Source organism: Apiospora phragmitis (genome assembly GCF_038363925.1).
Source record: "Apiospora phragmitis strain CBS 135458 chromosome Unknown utg000002l:1.0-5516284.0:1.0-5523493.0, whole genome shotgun sequence".
Taxonomy (NCBI): domain Eukaryota; kingdom Fungi; phylum Ascomycota; class Sordariomycetes; order Amphisphaeriales; family Apiosporaceae; genus Apiospora; species Apiospora phragmitis.
In genome coordinates this window covers 356,084-374,986 of record NW_027117400.1, presented here as the reverse complement: position 1 = coordinate 374,986, position 18,903 = coordinate 356,084, and the positions used below count along the sequence as shown (strand labels likewise).

General features: G+C 51.4%; 3 protein-coding genes across 3 annotated transcripts; 2 read left to right on the top strand and 1 right to left on the bottom strand.

Annotated features, from left to right (window-relative positions):
- Positions 1 to 1,421: 1,421 nt before the first annotated feature.
- On the top strand, positions 1,422 to 2,716 carry PG994_001002 (uncharacterized protein; the record flags this gene model as incomplete). Its single annotated transcript, XM_066852411.1, has 2 exons — positions 1,422 to 2,456; positions 2,501 to 2,716. 2 exons carry the CDS (start codon positions 1,422 to 1,424, stop codon positions 2,714 to 2,716), a joined length of 1,251 nt encoding a protein of 416 aa, XP_066720552.1.
- A 2,306-nt stretch (positions 2,717 to 5,022) lies between these two features.
- On the bottom strand, positions 5,023 to 7,256 carry PG994_001001 (uncharacterized protein; the record flags this gene model as incomplete). The annotated part of the gene is made up of 2 exons (XM_066852410.1): positions 5,023 to 6,843; positions 6,909 to 7,256. 2 exons carry the CDS (start codon positions 7,254 to 7,256, stop codon positions 5,023 to 5,025), a joined length of 2,169 nt encoding a protein of 722 aa, XP_066720551.1.
- A 5,777-nt stretch (positions 7,257 to 13,033) lies between these two features.
- Positions 13,034 to 14,703, top strand: PG994_001000 (uncharacterized protein; the record flags this gene model as incomplete). Its single annotated transcript, XM_066852409.1, has 2 exons — positions 13,034 to 13,132; positions 13,240 to 14,703. 2 exons carry the CDS (start codon positions 13,034 to 13,036, stop codon positions 14,701 to 14,703), a joined length of 1,563 nt encoding a protein of 520 aa, XP_066720550.1.
- Between the last annotated feature and the right edge of the window lie 4,200 nt (positions 14,704 to 18,903).

The following is an 18,903-nucleotide window of genomic DNA, read 5'->3' as shown; positions in this document are numbered from 1 at the left end:
ATGGTGTATTTATAGACCCCGGCGATCACACTCCATGAGTATCATGGACCATATTTAGATAACTATAGCCCGGAACCGAGTCCGCACGAGGCCATAGATGCAATCGTCACAAGGCAAACATCCTTTTATCAGCTGTTCTCTCTGCTCTGCCTCTCTCTTCTAGAACTTCCCCGAACTACCACCATGAGGTTCGACGAAAGTCGTGCAAGACACAGGCCGTGGCACGCTCCACCTCGGCTCGAACCCAAACGATCGGCGTCGCTACGTTACGCTTGGGATACCCGCGTGATCGTGGACCACGAGGCGGTCAGCCGGGTGGAAGGTTTAGCCGAGCACCCTGATGAAAAGGGTGATTCCTCACGAAAGAAGAAGTTGAGCTAGTGCCAACACCAGTCACATCATCGTTGGCCGCTTCGTGTCGTCGCACAGAGATCTGGCTAGACCACTGCTTGGCGGCGTAGTACAGCCCCTAATGTGGTATAAGGGGAGGTTTCGGTCAGAGCGACTGGTCGGTCTGCCTTGTGCCCTCCAAGGCAATGGGTCGCATTTAGGATGACGAGACCACGATAGACGTCATATGATTTCTTGGTTGGTTCGAGTAGAGGAGCAAGTCGTCTACCGTCTCATTTGTAGATTTAGTGAATAGGGGTTGCCCTGGCGCCTACCACACGAGAATCCAAGGCTATGACCCAAAGGAGGACCACCTCAGGAGCCAAACGTATCAAGTGGGCCGGGTGATTTCGATGTCGCCTTGTGATAGAAGATACAGCAAACCATCTATGGCTTTGGTATTGGGCTGCAACCAACTACATGTGGTACGGAGCGCCCTGCTATCGTATACTCCTGGAAACCCTATATACCTCCTATTGGTTGACGCTCTGGATCCTGGGCTTGGCACCTGGGTATGATTGGCCAAACAGAATCAGGCAGATATGAGAAATACTCTAGCCGTTCTAGCCCCCTGTTGATGATGACTGAGACGTGACCAACTGCATAAAAGCACATCACACACAACCTTCCTGTCAGATTTGATGACTTCCCCATCTCTATGAGACATTACCTTGTCCTCGGTTCTGCCACACAAGTCACTGCTAATTATTTTCAACAACCATGTAGACCCAACAACTTCTACTTTTGCTGTTCTTGGGGGCGCTTTCTCGGGGTGCAGTGTACAACAGCCCATTGTGGTGTGCCGGCACCACCAACTCAGACGGTCGCCAACTCCCTGCTCGGTCAAACCAGGCTGTTCTCTCCGACGACTCGCCTTGGAAACAGAGTGTCGACATGTGAGTATGGGACTCTACTCTACATTGCCTCATTGAACAACCAGCTTAGAATAATAGGAGAGACTCACTTCATGCCTGATTTCAATTATCTGACTTGAAGCACGCACACAGTACTGAATCGGACCCGTGGGCCTGATGACCACGGCCGCCCTGGGTACCCCGCCCCAACCGTTCCGGTTCTGCATCGATCTGGTATGGGACACCCTGTTCGTCCCGAACGCGTCGATCCACCTGGGCTATGGTGCTATGCCCGGCCGGATAGTCCGCTACTACGCCAATGAGTCGTCCACGGCCGAGCCCCGCTGCAACTTGGGCCGGCGCTCCTTCGAGCAGAACCTCGTGCATTTCTCCGGCCCCGTCGCCCAGGATACTTTCCGCGTCATGGGCAACGGAAGCGAAGACGGCGGCGCGCTCGAGGTTGCTAACCAGCTTTTCGTCGCCGTCGACAAAGCCGGATCCGACTACTATAACCTGCGGATCAACTCCGACGGCGTCATCGGCCTCGGCCTCAGCCCGCGCTTCCACACCACACCCCCCACGCCCAACTCTATCTCTAGCTTCCTCGCCTCCCCGTGGTCCCGCATGGTCCAGGCGGGCACCCCGGACACCAACCTCTTCGCCATCGAGGTGCCGCGCGCCGCGAGCGACGACATCGAAAACGTGCCGAACCGGTCGGACCCGGCGATGACGGGCGAGATCAGCTTTGGAGCTATTAGTGCGCGGTACCGCGGCGCGCCCTTTGCCGCGCTGCCGCTGGTGCGGGACGACGATCGGTTCTGGGCGGTGGAGGCGCGGTGGGATAACCGGACGCATCCCCTGCACCGCCGCTCTGATGATGACGATGGTGACGATGACGATGGTGACGCTGATAATAATAGTGGTGATAACAATGCGTCACCTCACAAGAAGAAGAAGAAGAAGAAGAAGAAGAAGAAAACCATAGCCGTCTTCACGACCGAGTACTTCATCGCCCTCCCGGACACCGCCCTCGTCCAGCAGATCTACCGCTCGCTCCCGATGTGGGCGCGCGAGGAGGATTGCCTGCATATACCGACCTACCTTCACTGCGCGGCGCGCGATCATCTGCCCGATCTGGTCTTCGAGCTGGGCGGCACAAGCCAGAGCTTCACTGTCACGGCGCGCCAGTACGCCTACCGGATGAAAAGGGAGGTTCGCGGGGGGCGGGGGGGGGGGAGGACTTGTGCATGTTCAAGATCGTGCCGACGGAGTGGTACGCTGACGGCGGAGAAGAAGAGGGCGGTAGTCCGGTCCCGCGCGATGCGGTGGTTTTGGGGAGCCCGTTGCTGAATGCGTATTATGGCGTGTATGATTTGGATCAGATGGAAGTCCGACGTGAGTCCTGTCCTCCTACACTACCAATAAGTGGCACCGGTGAGACACTGATGAGTCAAAAGGATGGCCCAACGTGAGCCGACGCATGGAGAGGCATAATCGCTTGCCGGTCAAGCATTATTCTCCCAAGGTGTGAGTAGCATCTGTTACGCGGAATAGTAATTAGCCTGCTTTATGTCCATACTAGGGAGTTCCAACCGTAGATATCTCTCGAGTCCATTATTGGCAAAACTACGCGTTGGCAGAGTAGACATGATAATAATAAACGTGCCTTATGGATATGGTCCTTAGGTGCATTGCAAAACGTTTCGATCCGATTGCCAACTACTAATGGCCAGCTCACCATACCGTCAGGATATAGCATAGCGTTATTATGTAACATTGGTTCATGTTTCATTCCCAGACTCGCCCATTGCCTCTTTCGACCCAACCGCACACATCCGATTGGGAGGGGGTAAGAGCATAAGAAACCGGTGTGTGGTTGTCAGCAAGGGATGTGCAGTAGGGATTGTAGGGATGTTGTGGGATGGTAGAGCTAATAGGAACCTCGCCCGAAGTCCCCCTTGCTGCATGCAGCCAACCCGCATCCGATGGGAGAGCTAACGAAATGGTGGCTAATATATGTACGGATGGTAAAGTGACATTGGAGAAATGCGAGGCTAAGGTTCGTGGGCGTGGGATGCGGCCCTGATCACTATCACTTGTTTCTTCTGTTCCGTCCTGGTGGTGCCGACTAACAAGATTGGGCAGCCGCCGGGTGCGGATGGACGGCAAGGAAAGGTGGTGGTGGGGTGGTGGTAAGAAGGGATTTTGCCCATTTCCAGTAATATATGGTAAATCAAATCAGACGCTGCAAAGCTACGTTACAGAAGAGAGACTCGGCCCGCATCCGCGCTTATTGCGATAAATATACCCTTGCCCAGCAGCCAACATCGCTTGTTCCAGCCTTACCGGGACGACAAGAAAGTTCTGCTAGGCGACCGTTAGCACGGTATGCTATGTTATGTAGGTATCGTCATGTTCATTCTAAATGGCTTGCTATTATGGAATGTGGAAGTATGTATGTAATAGTGTTCTTGTGCATGAGCTATTGGATCAAATTAGACGAGATCTTCTAGGCGCAGCCAAGCACATTTCACACGGTCAAGGACAGAAGAAGTTACAAGTGGTCATATGAATAAGAAAAACAATGGTTTGAATTTATTTTTGACTGACGTTGGCAAGCATGCCTCACACCAACCCCCTCTCGCTCCGCTTGTCGTTTCGCTGCTTCTTCTCTCCCAGCGGACGGACAGCGGCGAGTGTAAGACGGCGGGCCATGCTTAATTGCAGCACGTCGGTCGCACGCCACCACGTCCATTCAGACAGGACAGGGACGAACGGCCGCCATGTGCTAGCAACTCTCTCCTCCACGAGGACGAGAGAGTCCCCAACTTTGTCAACAACTGATTAAGGGATTAATACAATAGTTCCCCCCCATCTTTCCTTTCCCATATTCCATTCCCATCCCCAGCCCCAACCCTGTATAACCGATTCCCTTCTTTCGCGACCGTCAACCACTTCTGGCAGCTTGACGTACCTAAACCCCGATGTATGCAAGATAGCGGGGTGGAAAAAGAAGAAGAAAAAAACACCAGAAAGCTGCTTCCCCCAAAAACGCCAGATCGCTAATGCACCCCCCGTAAACCCCGCCCATGCTACTTCCCAGTTTGGTCCGCTGGATTTTGAGTCGCCTTCCAAGTTTCCTTTCTACAACTGGCCCTTTCTTTCTTTCCTTCTTCCTTCCAAGCAATGCCTCGTCGGTGTGACAAAAGGTAAAGCGATAAAAACGTTTGGTGTTTGGTACATCTGCTCGTCGCGTCTTGCGATGGACGAGAGAGAGAGGGAGCGCCCATCTATCTGATTGATGATGGCCCTCTCGCGCTGGTGCGCATGCATGTGGCCTTCTTCCTCCTGGCCAGCAAAGCGGTGTTGGGTAAAAAAACGTATCCGCACGAAAAAAAGCCCACGCCCGCCTTGCCCATGGTGAACAAAAATAAGAACCAGGTAAAAAGCGCAATTAAATCAGTAACTTCGAAAAACATGTGTGCGACGCGAAACTGAAATCAGAAACAGAAACACAGCTGAAAACTCCTGTAGGCATCATTTGAAACGGTGGGAACGAATGGCGGCGGCTTTGGTCAAGGCCGGTCATGGTTCCTTCGTGTTGGTTTCATTGCATTGGTCGTTCATCATCATGCCAGAGCTGAACTGAAGCAGAGAAAGAGCAAGCAACCCCCCATATTTGACGGTGAGATGATATTTGAGTAACGATGAGAAAAAGCAAAAGATGGAGATGAAGCGGGCGCCATCGTGCGGGGGTTCGAAGCAAAATTTCGATCCACTACTGCGGATACGCCATGTCGAAGTGCATCTCCTCGAAGTTGGTGTCGGTGCCGTCGTTGAAGGCGGTCATGGGGGTCACCGTATCGTTGCTCGACACGACGCTGCCGTACTGCGCCGGCGCATTCATCTGGTTCTGCGCCGCCATGTACGCCATGAAGTTCGGGCTCATGGGCGAGCCCGCGAAGTCGAAGTTGGCCGACGAGAGGGGGATATGGTTGGGGTAAAGCGGCAATGTGTCGGGATTGATGTTCATTGTCTCCGCCGGGTTGAACCCGCAGTCGATCTCGGTCAGCACCGGCTCCGGCATCTTGCTGGCGTAGTCGTGGTGGACCGATCCAATGCTGGCAAACTCCACCTCGGTCGGTGGCATGGAGGCGCAGGCACCAGCACTGTTGCTGACGTCGTCGTCGGCCTCTTCGTCTTCTTCCGCGTCGAGCTCGTCTTGGCGCACGTAGATCTCCTTCATCCAGTTCTTGAGCTCGGGCATCGGGGGCCAGTCGCCGCCGCCCTTGCCGCCGCGCTTCTCCTCGTCGCTGCGAGGTCCACCGCCCGACTTGTTCTTGGCGCGCGAAGGCTTCTCCTTGAAATGAGTGCGGCGCAGATGCGCTGCGGCGTTGTAGTAAGCGCCGTACTTCTTCTTGGAGGTGCAAGCCTTGCACTTGTCAAGCGGGTTGACCACGGGCACGCCAATGGGAAGGCCGACGGAGTGGGGATCGACACAGATCCACTTCTTTACGACGCCCTGCTGAGGGTGCTTGGCGTCGCGATGGCGTCGGAGTTCGTGGTCACCACGGAACCCCTCCGGGTGCTCGCTGCACTCGTTGCAGAAGACCTTGGGCTGTTTCGGCCGCACGTACTTCGCCTTGGCGATGGGTGTCTTGCCGTCTTTCTTGGTATTTTGCTGCGACTCGGCCTTGAGTTCTGACGCGGGCTTGGGCTTGAGGAGCGTGCTCTTGCTGCGCGCGTTCTGCTGTGAGAGGGTCTCCTTAGCGCGGGCGCTCAGGGAAGAGGCCGACTTGATACTGCTCATGCTGGCGTTGGAGGCGGAACGGGACATGTCTTGTGAAACGAGGAGAGTGTCCATCGGGCCCGACCCAGAGTAGTACTGCCCATCGAGATTCGCACCGACAGCAAGCAAGTCTTCGTCGCAGGGCGCAGGGCGTTTCCCGAGTGGCGAGTTGCCCCCACTGCCCATGAGGGAAGTCTGGGGGCTTTCCATTGGTGGCACCATGCCGGTGAAGCTCTGCTGAGATTCGATGTTGACTCTGTCCATCGCATGCGAAATTGATGGGTTGCCAAAGGAGCTGTTGTCACGACTCATGGCCGTTTCCAGGGTAGGGGCCGACGTCATAGAGCCGCAGACGGAGACGTTCCCGGCATTGTACTGGGCAAAGTGCATGTCAAACTGGTTGTGCGTTGGCATGGACGAGGTCATGTAGTTCTCCTCATCAGCAGGCAGCATGGCGATGTAAGCCCCGGGATCCATAATGATAGACTCATTGACAGTTGGCATGTCAGGACGGTGTCTCCGCATGGAGTGCGCTCGATTTATCGGGATGCCATTGGGATAGGACGTGTAAGTGTTGGCGGCCTCGTCTTGACCCGTGTACTCAAACATGTTGCCGCTGTTGTTTGCCGACATCATCGTTGGCCCGTTGGGCTTGGGGGGCGGGGTGATGGGGACGCCGACGAAAGGCCCGGCTCCGGCAGATCGCGTGGACGGATTGGAGGTTGAGCGGTCCATCTGATGCGAGCGGGGAGCCTGTTGAGACATGGTCCTCGGACGTTTCACAATGGGGTGATCTTGGTGGGATCGTATCTGTGATATGAGGTCAGATGCCTACTTGGTCTCCATGCGTGAACCTAGTAACAGTTCTTTCTTACAGATGATCGTGGGGTGTTCTGCACAGCAACATGTTGGGTGGCTATGGGGACTTGTCCCTGACCGATGTTGCGAGGTATCGAATTTCGTCTCGATGTCGCATCATCCTGGTCAAAGGACGCTGTCATATGCGATGCGCCAGACAGCTGGAACTCATTGCAGACGGGGGAAGCTCCATCAAGATTACTTGGACTTGACGACTGAGGTTGCTGGAATTGAGTTTGATACTGCCATAACTCCTGCCTTGCTCTATGTGCAGCGTCTACCGCAGCTTGGTGTTGGAATTTCTCCTGTCGCAGTGCTTCCTTGAGCTGTTGAATCTCACAGTCCACCTCTAAGCCCCGGTTCATCATGGGTACGAAGCAAGCTGCAATGCCTAAACCTAGACTGATAGAGTACGAGCCGAGGATGCCGAAGAACTCCAATGAGCTCCGAGTGTGACGACAAGGAGAAGAAGAAAAGAAAGGCGAGAGAGGATGATACGGTCGTCGTGCGAGCTTGAGCTGAGACAAAAAAAAGACAGCCTCGCTTCCGGGTTGACGACGATGGGATATCTCGACGTTCTGTATGGCTCAGGCGCGCCAGCAAGGGGTGTGGGTTCTTTCTCCACTACTGTTCCGGCCGAATCGGTTTGCAGGGTAGGGTTCGCAGGCAGGACAATAGCAATGTTTGAGAGAGTTGGATGAACAACGGATGCTGGCTCAGCGTGAAGCGTCAAATGAAAGACAAGAAGCAAGCAGGTGGAAAGGTCGAGGCCGAGATTGGGACAAGCAAAGGATTATGTACCAGTGAACCCGATGAGGCTTTGGGCGGGCACACCCATGGGAAGCGGGTCAGGTTCAAGACTTCACTTGGGTACGGTACCAGACCCGTAAGGCATGGGTATAACATGGTACGTATAGAGATGTACATAGTGTGTATGCAGCCAATTTACGAGGCCTTGGCTTGGCTCCGTCAGCTCGAAGGTACATACATACCTAGGCTGTTGCTGGTGCTGCTAGGCCCTATGGAAGGATTCGCAGCAGCCAGCTTGGGCAGGGACCGCCGTATTGGATGCCGAGCAGCAAAGTCGGTTAGTGTGTGTGGTTTGGGTCGAAACGGAAATTTGCAAACTGCCAGTCCGTAAATGGCTTGTTCGAACGACGATGCATGTTCCCACCCTCGTGCTGTTAGGAGGGTTACATAGGGGGTGTGGTGGTGAGATGACGAGGCCCACACCCCTGGCTGGTGTCGGTCAGTCGGTTTCGTGGGTGTGAGAGCGACGGGACATCTTTTGGCCCTGTTGGGGGGGCGTGCGTGGAACAGCGTGTCAACGCCGAGTGTGGAGAAAATACTGAGGCCAACAGCCACTGTGACCATGTCAGCCAATGCCCGGTCGGCTGTGTTTGTGGAGTAGAGAGAGGCCCTCTACCGGCTGTCGGCGCTCCGAAGGAGAGAGCACTGTAGAGAGGAAGACGGTATCGATATGAGACGATTACACACCTCTCTGCTGTCGTGTGTCGGCCAGCATGTAGTCTGTCTGTCTGTCTTCCTGTCTTCACGGCCCAACTCTTGTTGGATACCACCCCAAGGTGGCATTATTGAAAAACGCAAGCGCGGTTGCAGCAGTAGGCCGGCTGGCGTGATTGAGTGCATGCTCTGGGTCCGTCCCTGCTGAAGGCCGTATCAGACGGTCCTTGGCGCTGCAGGCTGCAGGGCATGTTACTGTAGGTACTTACTACACATCGCCTGCGCTGTGTGTGCTGTGTGTACTGTGACCAATGCTGCGCTGAATGGGCGCTGGAAAGCCATCCTACAGGTCAACTCCTACAGTTGTCAAATGAAATGGCCGACAGGGGGTGTCCCCACGCCCGATGCTGATCACGGTGACGCAGCCCGCCATGCTGCTCAATCTAGGTAGTCTGTGTCCTTTCCGGGGAATCTCACGGTTGGATGACGATGGTTGCTGGATGTGCACCGTATCGTGAGGTACACAGCTGGCTTGACCGAATGTCGTCAAATGAGATGGAGGGACCCCCATGCATGCTGCCATAGTCGGCGTCGTAATGGGTTGCGGCTGTGACTTGACGCCGTTAGGAGTTACGGACGGGGACGAATATGAGATGAACGAGATTTGACGAGAATCAAGATGAGATGCACTAGAAAGGGAAAGGGCATCCCATCCCCAAGCTAGCCAACTGTCAATAAATTGGGGAGCCAAGGGCCAAAGGCATTAATTCGGCAGTACAGGCCGGGAAGGGAAAATAATGTTTCACTATGTCCTTGACAATGTTTTGTGTCCTCGTGATCCGGAAGAATTGAAGAAGGGCTTTTTGCTCTTCTCCATTGCCGTGGGTAGACTGTGACTAACTGGAGTTTTGGATCTTATTTTGGGATGCCGGCCCTGCTACAGCGGCATGACAATTGGCAGGCCCCATATTTGAAGCCTTAGATCCCCCCACTTCGGTCGATCTTGCATGGCCCTACCTGCCCTTTTCTTCACCCTCTCAGCGTGTCTCTTCTTACGGGCAAATACAATACAACTCATCAAGCAAATTACTGGATTGCCATGTTCGGAAAATCCCCAGAGTACCCAAATTTTGGAACAGGACCTTGGAAGAAACCCTCTAATTTCAACTGCGTGACAAGCTAGATCCTGGCGCCGACTGGGCAGAGCTAGCGGGCTAGTCATATTAAAGCCGTGCTATAATTAACATCCTACAGGGTCCTCCGTAGATGACCTCGCAATGGAGCGACCAGCTGGCATTTCAAATTGAGGATTAGTCGCGAATAGTAGTAGTCCGTTGATCATTTCATGTTGTGAGCAACAAATCTATCTCACTGTCATGACGACGAGGGAAAGCATACGCAAGTCACGGAAATGACCTCGTCTGAGGCATTGTGGACTTCATGCAGGCAACATCATGAGATCAAGTTTAGGGGATTTTATGTAGGTAGGCACGTCTGATTGGGTTTGGTCCATACCGGGGAAAAGTGTCCGTTTCGTTGCATCGCTCTCTCCATCGGTTTTGTTTCAATATCACCAATCCGTTTGAAAAGGAATCTTGATCATTTGCAGATAACTGTAGCCTATCAGATCATGATAGCAACCTTGGGTAAAGCAGAAAAAGAAACACATTGCGGGGTCCAGTCCACGATCTGATTTCGCTGACCGACCATTGGTGTTCAGCGAAGATCCATGGAGAGGCTTAGAGGGAACACGCGGTAAAAAGCAGCTAGCACCTGCCTACTATTGCCCGCATGCAAGGGAGAGGGAGAAGGAAGGAAGACCTTGGAGGCTGTACTGTATGTCCAGTCAAGGTGTGTGCAGTGCAGTGCCGTCATTCGATTCGACTGTTTCGAGAGGGTAAGAAGCAAAGAAAAACGAGACTAGAGGAAACGTGCATGCAGAAGTGTATGCATAATGGCAGAGTTAGTGCCAGCTGATTGCCTTGTTTTCCCATCGACTACCAGTATTGTGCGCTGGCATTAGCCAGAGGTGTGGTTGCTATTGGGTATCGGCCGGCCGTCCAAAGTGAGGCGGAGATCTGACTGGCCCAGAATCCCTGCCCGACCTGGAGGGCATATCCCGGGCGCCGGCGGGTCTTCGTCTCGTCTCTCTCCTCGTTCTCTCTCCACGCTACCTAGACTTGGAACCCCCCTACTTGCACCTGCACAATCAATCAATTGATTGATTGATACCACTAATCGATACGGTCAGTATCAGTTCCGCGTCTGCGTTTCCGTCTATGTACTCGCCCGGCCCCTACGGTGGCAGGGTGGATGGAGTCATCGAGTCGCACGACAGTAGCAGCCGCATATACATGTTTGCTTTTTGCTAATCTAAGTATCGGGGGTTTATCGATAATACACGTTCGGCGCAACAGCAACAGCAGCCGCAGCGGGAAGAGACGAGAACCACGGGAGAGAACCATGGAAACAAAGACACAAGTCAGAGCCGCGAGCAAGCGTCGAAGTGGTGAGTCAGTAGTGGTAGCATTCCCCGGGCTCTCCAGTTCAAAGTTGGATCTTACCGCAATTTCCCTCGGCGGTGTCACCGAGAAAACGTGACGATGGCACACCAAGAAGCACCCCAAGTGGATCTCCCCTTCTATCCGTCAGTCGTAGAACCCGATCCTACACTCTGCCATGATGGATTTTAGAATTCGGTGTGAGACATGAACTTGTGTTGACGCCCAAACAGCAACAATAACATGATTCTTCACCGTCTTCTGTTGACTGTTTTTGTTTTTTGCCCGTCTCGAGCTGAAGAGTACCTACCTACGACAACGAGTCCCCATCCATCCCAGGAGGTTCCTACCTAACACCGCCTGGGGTACCAACGCGTACGCCGAAACCTTACGTCGCAGTGGTTTGACATGCCGGGTTCACGAACGGGAAAAGCAAGACCAGGGTGTTCGTCGTTCGTTGCAAGGGCAAGGAAGAGCCGGTCGGGACATATCCGGACGATCACGGCCGACCCAACGTTTTCCTTCAGGCCGGGATGCAATAAGCCATCGCGTCATCTTACCCGACCTGTCGGAAACGCAGCCACACACACTTTCTCTTTTTCCCCAGGGGTTCTTCTCGACACCACCACCAAGGCCACACTCCTTTTTTTCGTGATACAGCAGAGTAATGATCTAGGGTATCGACAGCCTCAGGGGCACGTCAGTTGAACCGGGTAACGATCTACAACCCCCTTTACTTCCTGTTATGTACGAGAAAGCCACCGCAAGAGCTCAATTATGATCGATGTTCTCAATCCTTGATGACATCGAAGATCGCGACACTCACGCACACAGACGCACATATGTACGCGCAAACTTCTTCTAAAAAGCCAGGGTTTGTAGCCACGGTGTTCCGACTTTTCGACGTAAGGGTCTTGCAATATCGCTACTGCAATCACAACTCACGTCCACGATGTTTTTCGGGGCTCAGCTCTGATGCAGTGGTGGGGGTCAATGTCTGTCTCATCCGTCGTGGTACCCTCGTGTGGTGCGCGGCGCGCGTGTCAAAGCAGCACAACACCGCGCTGTCTGCACGTTGAAGCCAGAGTCTACGTAATTGTTCCCTTTCCAACTGACATCAGCGTGCATCAATAACACCCCCATGCGAAGGTCGTGGGACAACATATCGAGTGTTCGTGCATGATTAATATGGCTGTCTGCTATGGCCGTGGCATCCCAGCAAGATGCAATATCGCGCCGCCCGGCCTGCCCTGCCTACCTACTCCTGACAGCACACCTGCAGTCGGGGGAGAGGGAGTGGATCAGCACTGGCCGGTCGGACTGCCGGGAAGATCCGGTCGGAGCCGACCAAAAGCCTATGACGGTGTCCCGAGTCGCTTTTGCGTCGATCTGAGTCAGAGGTATGGGTTGGTGCAGATCGATACAGGGCGGCGGGAAGAACAGACAGTGGAGGAAAAGAGTACTCCCAGTACACGGTTAGGTACATGGCAGATATGTTAGATACGTTACAGTTTTGGTATTGCGATGACCTCACAATGTTATTGATGCTCTGCAATTGATACTGCAGGAACTGAAGTCTACATAGGGGCGTTCATGCAATATCGCTTGAAGCAAACCACTCGACGGACACCCATGCCGCCACGACGGCATGTGGGAAGAACTGGCAGAGTGAGGCTAATCTCGAGATCTATGCACAGTCGGGTGGTTATCGATATTGTATGAGATCTCCAGTCAGCCCCAGTTGATTGCCCGTTGCTAGTTTGAATGTTTTCGGCCGACGTTGAACATACTGGTTGGTACAAGTGATTTGGTTGTTCAAGTCAAAGATGCAGAGTGGAAAACTAGAAGCAGCAATACAGGTGAATGTAGAGGGAACTATTGATCATTGTCGAGCTGACATGGAATGAGATCTCTTGCAGTTTCATGAGATCCCGCGGCACCCCACTACAGCTTGCTGCTGAAGCTGTACCTACGGTAACTGTCCCTTACTTAGATCCCACCTTCCATTGCCGGCCCGGCAGAAGTCCGGTTTATCCGCCAATGATGCCACCTCGACACTTCCTAACAGCCAACTTGACAATAAGCACATCCACGACCGAAGCACTCGTTGCGCACTCGGTAATTCTCACAATCGAGTCGCAAAGCTCATGTGAAACAGCTCGATCCCTAACGGCATAATGCGCCGTCACATTGCCTTCTTGCTGGCTGGTTTGCACCTCAGCCAAGCTCGCCAGCCGGGCTTCAGCATTCACCATGACCTACTAGCATATCCACAGGTGCGTACTTCACACACACACTGACGGGAGACGAGACGGACAGCGGCAACTACATCAAGCGCAATCGACACTCAAGGCTAACACAAATCTTGCAACCCGAAATTTAGTTCGAGGTCATCTTTTCAGAAGCTTTCATCTCGGAAGCAGAAGCCAAATCGCTCCTAGAACGTGCCAACGAGGCGACCCATCCCCAATATGCCGCCGACTTCAGCAGCGCCAACAAGGCCATCACGTCCAACATCCGCGCGGCTGACGGCCGTGACGAGCACGACAATGAGAAAGACAACCCAAAAGTCGCCGAGACGTACGAGATCATGAACATGGCGCCGCACCGCTACCTCTGCGCCCTCCCCGTCCTCGCGGCCCCGCCCGCCCCCAACAAGACGGCGACGGAGCTGGCCAAGGCCGAGGAGGCGCGCGAGCTGGCCCGCGCCTCGGCCAACGGCTGGGAGCTGATGAGCGGCCTCGACGGGTCGTGCCTGTACTACGTGTCTGGCTGGTGGAGCTACAGCTTCTGCTACGGCGAGGACGTCGTGCAGTTCCACGCCCTGCCCAGCCGCGCCGGCCCGCCCGTGCGGGACCCCCAGAGCCAGGAATACGTCCTGGGCCGCGTCGCGGGTTCCAGGACTCCGACACCCAAGTCGCGGCGCGGCCGCGGCGGGCAGGCGGCCCCTCCTCCGCCTCCGCCGGCCAAGGGCGTCAACAAGCAGAGCAACAGCCCCCCGCCCAACACGGAGCTGCAGGTCAAGGGCGACCAGCGCTACCTGGTGCAGCGCCTCGAAGACGGCACGCTCTGCGACCTCACGAACCGGCCGCGCGTCATCGAGATCCAGTACCACTGCAGCCCGGGCTCGACGCAGGACCGCATCGGCTGGATCAAGGAGGTGACTACGTGTTCCTACCTGATGCTGGTCAACACCCCGCGCCTGTGCTCCGACGTCGCCTTCCTGCCGCCCCAGGAGACGCGCGCCAACAGCATCGCGTGCCGCACCATCATCCCCGACTCGGAGCACCCCGCGTGGCACGCCCAGAAGAGCCTCGAGGCCCAGGCCGCCATGGTCGGCAACAGCAAACAACAACAGCAAAAAGCCCCCCTAACGATCGGCGGCGTCGTGATCGGCGCGCGCGAGATGCTGGGCCGCGGCGAGGACGGCAAGGAGGCCGCGACGCTGACGGCGCCCCGACACTTCCGCTCGGACGCCGACGCGTACGTCGAGATCGTGGCGCTTGGGTCTGGCGGCGGTAAGGACGGCGAGGAGGGCGGGGACCAGACGTTCGAGGTGTTGACGGACGAGGAGCTCGAGCGGCTCGCCATCGACCCCGAGGTGATCGAGCAGCTCAAGAAGAAGCTGCAGGAGGTGGCCGGCGACAAGGGCTGGAAGCTCGAGGTGGTGGAGGACCAGGACGGGCAGAACCGGCAGATCCGCGGCGTCATCGATAACGACGAGGACGAAGACGGAGACGGAGGCCAGGGTCAGGGTCAGGATCGTCAGGATGAAGGCGGCAACGGCGGCAAGGATGGTGGTGAAGAGAAAGGAAGCGAGGAGAAGTTCTTTAAGGAGGAGCTTTGAATTCTCAATTAGTAACAGGCATGGCGAGGCGTTCTAGGATCAATGAGTCCCTTGTGGGCTAGCTCAATATTCACTCTTTCATGATATCGACTTTGGTGTTTGCACGTTTCTCCCTGCTCAATTTCTGGGAGTAATTTGGTTCTCCCTATCTCTATGGCCATATGGCAGGTATATTTCATACATTAAATATTCATATTAACCTACACTTTCGCAGCCAAAGATTAAATGTCAACGTTTAAGGTTACTGATCTGTTGCCAGGAGTGAACGGTGAAATTAACAGCTGCTTACTTCCGTGCAGAACAAATTGAACAGTTTTGCTGAAGATGACTACGCGCCCTCCACAGCCGGAAGCTCCCGACACAGCTGCAACCAAATTCAACAGGACTTGGTGCTTCACTTTATTCAAAACCGCGCTCATGCAGGGATGGCTGCCTGTCGATTGGTCGGGGTTGTTGGCAGATTATCCAAGGGCCGGCCCGCGAGCATCTGGGTTTTGCAAACAACCAACAAAGTGACCATGTGGGCCCCAAGGGGTGGGCAAGCGCTACAGAACCAAACTGCGAGACAGGAAGATTACGGCCAAAAGGCGCACATTGCAAAGTGGAATGGTATTCTTTGAATATCATGGGTGGAAAGGAGTTTACAGCATAATACTAATCTAGTTCTAAGATTTAACCCCCCTCGCTATCACCCCCGCCTCGTTAACACCTCACATAGATATTAAATAAGCTAGATTTAAAGCTTTATATTAAATTAATAAAAATAAGAAAAATAAACGAGTTTAAGTATTAATATATTTCGTATTTATATTATAATAATATTTAATAATAAAGTTTATAATTATTATTATATAATTTAAATATTAAAACTAATATTATTAAATAAGCTCTCGTATGTACAGTGGTTCCGGTTTTAATCGGGGTTTAATCGTTCTTATTCTGTTGTTCATGTTTATCTTTAATACGAGCTGCGAGGGGCATCGTATACCCCTCTTAATAAAACAGGAAAGGGGTTCGTACGCGTAGGCACGTGGCACCCCTTTTAGAGTAATATGGAAAACCTTAGTTCCTGCTGTTCTAATAAATATAATTTATATTATTTAAATATATTTTACTTTTATTAAATAATAAGTGTTTTAAATTAAAATAAATAAAGTAAAATTAATTTTTTATATTTATTTTAATCTTATATAAATATATTTATTAAAATATAATTTATTAATTATATATTTTAATTATATTATATAATATTTAATAAATATATAAAAAAGAATCTTATTTTAATTTAATATTAATAATAAAAATTATTTATAAATATTTAAAAAGTAATATTAAACTTATAGTTAAAATAAAAAAATATTTTTAATAAAAAAAAGTATTATTAATAATAAATAGTATTTTATTTTTATTTTAATATTTAATCTTAGTTTTTATAAATAAAGTCGAGTTTTTTATAAAAATAATATTAAAAATATCTTTTATTAATTACTTAGTAAATAATTTATATAAAAGTATTTTAATATTATAATTCGTTTAATATAATAATAAATAATATTTAAAATATCTATTTATAATTTTAAAACTTAATATTATAATATTTTAATATAATTATTTTATAAAATTAAAATAAAATAAATAATGTAGTTTATTATTAAGCGATCTACATATTACGACCCGACCTAACCATACGGCCAAGACCCACTTCCGGCACGGTACCACAATACCCCGAGGCGCTTACGATACCACCGCCACCGACAGAACCGCCAGCTACATTAATACGAACAAGCACCACAACGTACCAAGCATCACGGCCGACCAATAGGCACCGCTCAGAACGATCGGAGGAACGGGACATGCCACCTCCGAAAACAAAGGACGGAGGTCACGTAACGACATCACTAGGATCACTGCTAAGAAGTCGTGATCCACGTAAGCTAGGGATTACTGAGCTCACTGCTAAGAAGCCGTGATTTAGGTGATCTAAGGAGATTAGTAAAAAGTCGCTTCATTCGGTCAGAGAAGTAAAGAACGCGCTTGCCTCGTTCCCTTCTGCTTATTACCCTTCTTATTCCAAAATTCACTTTAACTATTATGTAAGTGCAGGTAGAATTAAAATTTCTAAGTAGCAGGTCGTTCCAGGTGAACTATTATTCGATACAGGGATATCAGTTTACCGATATATAACAAGCCCACCCCTGACGGTGATATTTATATTCCCTGTTAGACCAGCCAACACCTATAGTATTCCACCACAATGCTAAATATAGGATATGGGTTCTTTCTAATCTGTACTCGGGTTCCATGCAAAAGACCACAATTAGTAACGATAATAACGCTGGGCAAGTCTAATTCGACAACCTCGTCAACAGGAACCATGTAGTTGGCTGCAGCTGGCGAGAAGCTGGGAATCGTGTCAAGGCCAAGGAAAAAATCCCGTCCCGTAAGCTTCCCACCATCATCGTACCTGCAGGGTTCCCTTGACATTTGCTTCCGCCGGCAGTGTTTGTTACCCCACGTTTGCGTGTTACTTGCTTGTTTTCGAGATGGAGGAGGAAACATTGCCAACTACCAACTGTTGCCTGTGACATGAAAGAACGCTGATCCATGGAATGTATCATGGTTTTGCTTGTGTACAACAGATAACCCTCGTCATCACTGAGGTGCTGCGTCCCAAGCATTTCTATATATTTTGATCTATCCCCGTGGATTTCTCGTTAGCATGTTTCCATACTGCAAACATCTGTCCATACTACAAATATATACGCCATCCGGGGAAGGGTGGCAGAGGTGTCTTTTTGAGCTTATATATACCACATGCCTTTTGTTCATAGTAGCACAGGTTCTGGTCACGAGTCCCTTATCAATACAACCAAGACAACCATTCCCCAAACAGCTTGTTCTCATTTAATCCACAATGTCAAGTACGTACCTCACCACGCCGATGAGGGAGATATACACAAATGTCTATTACCACCTGCTGGTCCCTTTATTTTTTTCTGAAGAGCCGAACCGACCACTACGTGGTGGGCGTGTGGAGTGGGAAAAAAGCGACACGTACGTTGGTCCTGGCGAAAAGAATGGTATCTTGTCAACAATGTTCCCATGACAGATACTTATGACCAATATGAGGTGAGAAGAAGCAGGCTCTACCTCGACGTTGTCTTGGGTCTCTCTGAGCCCGTATCCCATCCTGGCCGTCGATCGCATTACACAGTGCTGGGGCATGAATGCCTGGTTCTGATTTTCATGTGCGATCATGTCCTGAGTTTACCTCGCCAGGAGGGACAGCACGAGCTCTGGCATACGAAATCGGATATCATGGACTCGTCCTACGAAGAGGACGAGTCAATGCGCTGGCCGGACTCAAATGATAAGCTCGCCGAAAGAACCAAGGAAGCACAGGAAGACCATCACTACGGCATTATACCTCCATACTCACACTCAGACCGCTATCGTTTGAATATTCCGTCTGAAGAACGGCGCATTTATGGCCTGCGGCCAGATCTATTACAACCAGAAATGAGTTGGCAGGAATACGAAGTATAGACAGGGGCCAGCCCGTCCAGGCTTAGCGTGCTATGCTAGCTGTTCCTTTTGTGTATATATCTCGCACTGCAGCGCAGCTCTCTTTTGTTACTTTCTCTCTTTCTAATACACATCATTTTATGTATCATCTGCTGCTCTCGATTGTGCAACACAGGACTAATGAACATTTATAAGACTCGCTGTCCAACTGAATGTCACTGTGGGATACAGGAACTGATAGTTGTCAATTACATTGCTCAATGCAGGAAATTCGCTTTGATGACTGAAATAGTATCCCATTCACACAGATAGGAAATATGTGACAATACGTGCCATAACATAATTCAAGACGGCGTGCAACACAGGGCTAGAAGATGAGACTTTGGTAGCAAGGGATAGGTAGAGATTAGTCTTATGCAGGCATAGCGGATGTTGGATGGTTGGAAATTGCCCAGAACCAGGGAGATTTGGACTTTTCACAGGACGCCCTGGTTGCCCATGTCTGTAGCAGCAACTGAATGTGTATATCAGTAAGCGCGGTTGCTGTTACATTCCGCTAGGAAACAGAGCACTAACATTTACAACTCAACTATTCCCACACTCGTTTTCAATATAACAGGAGTCACTATTTCGGCACATACACACACTCTCTTTTCCCCTATTTTGGCTTATCAT